Raw genomic sequence first — 5358 nt, 5'->3', positions numbered from 1 at the left:
TGCCTATTACCAATTGCATGCATTCTTTTTTTTTCTTTGATACCTGTTACAAGACAAATTAAACACATGAAAGGATATTCAATAAAAACACTCAGATATCAGCCTTTCTAAGCAGACGATATATATTCAATAAAAATACTCAGATATCAGCCTTTCTAAGCAGGTTTCCCCCTGATCTCCTTTATGGAAGTAATCTTTTATTAGTATCAATAGAATGTACCTAGAATGTTCGATTAGAGTACTCTACCTTGTTACTTTTCTCTCTTCGAAATTCTTTTGATCGTAAGTACTAGATTCTTGTCGTTAAGTAGAGAAGAACCTTACTAGCGATCACTTTTGGCACGCAGCTGAATTGTTGATCTGTGCCTTTCATGCATATATAAAAGAAACATTCTCCAGTACGACTGGCCAGCACCGTTAATTTTGTTCCATGATGTGCAGAGGTTGTAAGCGTTCACTTGGCAAAGTCAAAAATAAATTAAGCGAATGCGTTATGATCAGCCTTAAACCGATAGTACTGGCGAGGATCGATCCACCTGGAATGTATAGTGTGACTACTGCATAATTCATCTTATAAGTAGAAAGTAGAAACCATAAAATGAAAAGTTGTAGGCATCTTAGCTCATGCACAGAGAGAGAGAGAGAGAGAGAGAGATCTAGCAGAATGATCAGATAGCAAGAGAAATATTCTGGTTGAATGGTGGGCCCCTAGCAACTGGATTACTACGAATGTGTGTCCAATAATAGGACGATGAAACATCAACTTCTGGAAAGAAAGAAAACTCCAAAATTCAAGCAACATTATTAATGGCCTTAAGGAATGATTCTTACTCTCAACTTGGAGGCAACTTTCTTCCCCAGGCCAGTAATATAAATACCTTCCCTTCCTTACCGTGTTTTCCACAAGCCCACATTCTTCGATCTTCTCTTGATCAGTAGAAACCACTAATTTTTTGCAACTCTATCATGGACTGCAGAAATGAGTCATCGGAAACTCTCAGGTTCTTCCTCACCCACATCTTTCACACACTGATCACGCACACTGAATTATTTATATTGAACTTAGATTAGACCTAAGATATATATATAGAGATTACAAAGTAACCTTTCATTTATATCAAATATTGAAATGCATGATTGTATTTTATGCTAATTAATTTGATGACTATTGTAAACAGGAACAAGTGTGCAGCATGCTTCAGACAATTCAACAAAATTGAGCACCTCGTGGAGCACATGAGGATCTCATATCATTCGGTTCATGAACCTATTTGTGGAATCTGTAAGAAACACTGCAGGTCCTTTGAATCTCTCAGAGAACATCTTATAGGTAATTAAACTGCAAAGTTCCAGGAACATCTTATATAGCTTAGCATAAGTTCCAGGAACTTACTTCCATGAAGGATAAATTGAGAGACATAATTTGCTTCTTTCAGGGCCATTGCCAAAACAAGAATGTAAAAACATTTTCAACATCCGAGGATGCAGATTCTGTTTAGTTATCCTTGATAGCTCTAATGCTCGATGGAATCACCAAGAGAGATGCCAATTCTCGAGCCTTAGTGCTGTATTAATCCTCAACTAGAGCTTGGAATTTCAGTTTTTTTTTTTTTTCTATATATATGAATGAACTTACAATTCCTAATATAGTCTGTAATCATAGATAAAGTTTTTCTCCATTTTTTCTTCTTTCAACTGTTAGATCACGTATGAACATATCTTTTTCCAGGGGCTACTCGCACGCATGGCTAACTTGGGCATTCGTGACAATTTGACTATCGATAATGGCGGTACAAGATCTGGGCCACAAGTAGTTGCACTGGCTTGTAAAATGGTTGGCGGTGGCAGTGATGGCTCCCTAGATCTGTGTGCAAGGGTCTGCTTGATTGATGAATCTGAAAACATAATTTTCCATACTTATGTTAAGCCACCAATTCCAGTCACGAACTATAGGTAGGATACGTACTCTACATGATTATAAAGCTTTCAGTGATTTTCTAACTATTTTTATGTAGTACTGGAATCTTGAGGATCGAGGTTGGATATTTATATATATATATATATATATATATATATATATATTTTGGTGGATATATATATTAGTAATGCACCAGATTAACTTTCTTGGAACTTATAGGTATGAAACAACAGGCATTAGACCAGAATATTTAAGGGATGCAATGCCACTTAGACAAGTACAGAGGAAGATTCAAGACTTCCTCTGCAATGGGGAACCAATGTGGAAGATTCGACCCAAAGGTGGAAACGCCAGGATTCTTGTGGGTCATGGTTTGGATCATGACCTTGACCGTTTGCAGATTGAATATCCAGCAGTTATGATCAGGTAATTAATTTGAGAAAACCATAGTACTTATAACACCAACCCATCATGTTGAGAAATATCATTTGGATTTAAAATTAATGAATGGTCGAATAAATACAGGGATACTTCAAAATATCCTCCTTTGATGAAAACAAGCAAGCTCAGCAACTCACTCAAGTATTTAACACAAGCATATCTTGGGTAAGTTCAGTACTTATCCTCCCTCTTTTCTTTTTATCTGATCAGTACTACTTATAATTGTCATGTGCATTTAAAGAGCATAGTGATGATCATGATCATGAGGCTGCTTCCATTTACAGATATGACATTCAAACTGGCATACAAGATCCTTATGAGGATTGTGTAGCAACAATGAGGCTTTACACTAGAATGAGATCCCAAGCTCATAAAATAGAGTATCCGCTGGTTTCTGACCCACAAAATCGAAATACCTTTCCATCGTGGAGGCAAACTGAGCTTGAAAGGATGACCCCAGAACAAATGCTGGAAATCTCGAGGTCGGATTACTATTGTTGGTGCTTGGATTCCCGGGATACTACTTCAGCTTATTGATCAACGCATGCAGAGTACTCCAGCCTTATAAATAAATTAGAACTGATCATCGATGGAGAGGATCACAAGTACTTTACACATGACCAAGTACTTATAATTGCTCAATGCATTATTACTAGAAATAAGAATAAAATGGGAAGATCAATATATAATATATATATATATGTATTTCCACAATATGCTAGTCATGAGATTAATACTACTTGTACTATATATATATATAATATAAATTTATGTTGTATGCATGCATGCATGCAGTAGTTTATTTAAATATATCATCGATGAATCCAGCTTTATTACTAGCTCTGAGCCTTTTGACATTTTAGGCAGGCATATTTGTTTAGTAGTGCATTTTACAAGTGCCCTTGTTTTCTTCCATCCATTAATGACATAAATATTAAACAATCCTTTTTCTTTTTCTGTCGTGTGGTGCCAAGTCTTCAATTCCATGAAACTATCAAGAGCATGTCTCTGCGACATCCTTTTTCGGTCGTTTATATTTTGTGTTATCTTTAGATAAAAGACGCATTTTCGCTATGTGGTTTTCTAGCTGGACTTCTTTTTTATTTTTTCCCTCTCAAAAAACATGCGGCTTAGGTAAATACGTTATCCTCTGGGAATGACATTTCTTTTCTTGTCGTTCGGGCCTTGAAATAGCCCATCTAGCGGCTTCTTTTCAACTAACTTGGTTGGGCGGGCCCACTAACCTATCAACGGGCTCAATTCTCCGTAATGTGAGACGAGATGCGGTGCACTCCGGTTTGTCCGGATTTCAAGGCTTAAAGGAAGAAACACGTATATAAATTTATCGTGCTGTATATATAGGTAATAGGTGCCTAAATAAATTTTGAGCTTTACTTTTCATCATTATACATACTATACACTATATTTATTTATTTATTTTAGTTTTATTCCTCTTAAACTAATTAATTTTTCTACTCATCATCCATACATCACACATTTAATAAGAGAAAAAAAAGTAAAAATTAAAAAAATCATATGTCATGTATGGTGTGGAATGATGAGTAAAATTTTACATAAATTTTTTAGACATCATTAAATATTCTGGAAGGCCTCGTTTGGGAACACAAACAACCTCATCTCATAATTTCTCATAATTTCATTCTTAAACATTACTCAAATATAAACACTTTTCAATTTTAAATATTCAAGTTTTTTATCTAACCATTACCTAATCATTACAAGATTGGCAAACTTCCAAATAAAACATAAAAAAAAATTCAATTTTTCTAAATTCTAAAAGAAAAATAATATTAAGAAATAATATTTTAACTTTATAATATTTTTATTTAACTTTTTTTCTTATCATTTCTCAAAACTCAATAAAACATCTAAACTCAAACAGAAATGCTAAAGGTCCCAAAAGTGTATCCCGAAACCCTTTTTTTTTATTTTTTTTTACTTTGTGATTAAAGTAGTATTTTTTTAATGATGTTATGAATTTTTTATTTTTTATAAATGTTTATGATGATTGAAAAAATACATGAAAAAAAAAGAAAAAAAAAGCTGATATGTACTTTTCGAGACACATTCGGGACAAATTTTTGGTGGGTGTAGTGTTGCTCAAACTCAAAAATCATTTTACAACTATTCACAAATTATTTACTATTATTCACAAATTTATCATCTATTCTTATTCTCCAAAGAGACATTAGACTATTGTCTAGAGAGAGACTACAAGAATCAATAGCCTAAAAACAAGTCGATGCAACATGACATATGTATCTTTATTATGAGAAATTATATTTATAATCGTGAGTGTGTAAGTACTGCACAATCATTTTGAAAAAAATGAATAAATATGAAAACCATATGAGAAGAAAACTAATTTTTTAATAGTAAACCCTATCATTTTTACAAGATCATGCTTTTGCGGTGAAAGTGGATTCTCTCATGTTAAAATTTGGAACTAGCGAGTAGCGAATGTGTTAATTGCAAAAAAATCAAAGGGATAAAACAAATTCTCAACTCACTCTGTCTAGACATGCATATATTTCAGAAAAATGATAGTTGCACTCGTAAGTGCGTAAGCGCAACGCAATTAATTTTAAAAAAATGAATAAATACAAGATCTACTTAAAAACATAATGATTTTTTAATTGTAAACTTCACTCTTTTTTAAAATTACTGCACGACACATGCGCACTCTACGACTATATGTAGCATTATTCTATATTTCTACATCCAAACAAGGGTGGATAGGCAGTCGCACTACATCATTGGGAGTAATTACATTTTACTCCCTTCAAATTTAAAACATAAGTTATAATTTATTCTCTTATTAAGTTCTATATTCCAATCTTGCCGCCATGTAAAGCTTATTTGCTGTGATTTCTATGAACCTTCTAACTTCCCAAATTCCATGATTTACACCCAAAATCAGAATTAGATCAGAAAACAGAGATTCTAACCAAAATCAGAATTAGATCAGAAAACAAAGA

General features: G+C 33.5%; 1 protein-coding gene across 1 annotated transcript; it reads left to right on the top strand.

Moving 5' to 3' along the window:
• Positions 1-861: 861 nt before the first annotated feature.
• LOC108997132 (RNA exonuclease 4-like) lies at positions 862-3110 on the top strand. The gene is made up of 7 exons (XM_018973277.2): positions 862-1001; positions 1179-1330; positions 1437-1567; positions 1730-1953; positions 2138-2344; positions 2444-2524; positions 2644-3110. Exons 1-7 carry the CDS (start codon positions 967-969, stop codon positions 2894-2896), a joined length of 1083 nt encoding a protein of 360 aa, XP_018828822.1. The 5' UTR covers positions 862-966; the 3' UTR covers positions 2897-3110.
• Positions 3111-5358: the final 2248 nt, after the last annotated feature.

The sequence above is a fragment of the Juglans regia genome, chromosome 10 (genome assembly GCF_001411555.2).
Source record: "Juglans regia cultivar Chandler chromosome 10, Walnut 2.0, whole genome shotgun sequence".
Classification (NCBI taxonomy): domain Eukaryota; kingdom Viridiplantae; phylum Streptophyta; class Magnoliopsida; order Fagales; family Juglandaceae; genus Juglans; species Juglans regia.
Note: the sequence above shows the minus strand (reverse complement) of the source record. Positions and strands in the feature narration are given on the sequence as shown.

Bases quoted from the DNA above. Each gene is read 5' to 3' on its own strand.
- LOC108997132 (XM_018973277.2), top strand. From the start codon at position 967: ATGGACTGCAGAAATGAGTCATCGGAAACTCTCAG. The intron at 1,002-1,178 runs GTTCTTCCTCAC...TATTGTAAACAG, and splicing joins GAGTCATCGGAAACTCTCAG to GAACAAGTGTGCAGCATGCT. The intron at 2,525-2,643 runs GTAAGTTCAGTA...TTCCATTTACAG, and splicing joins TTAACACAAGCATATCTTGG to ATATGACATTCAAACTGGCA.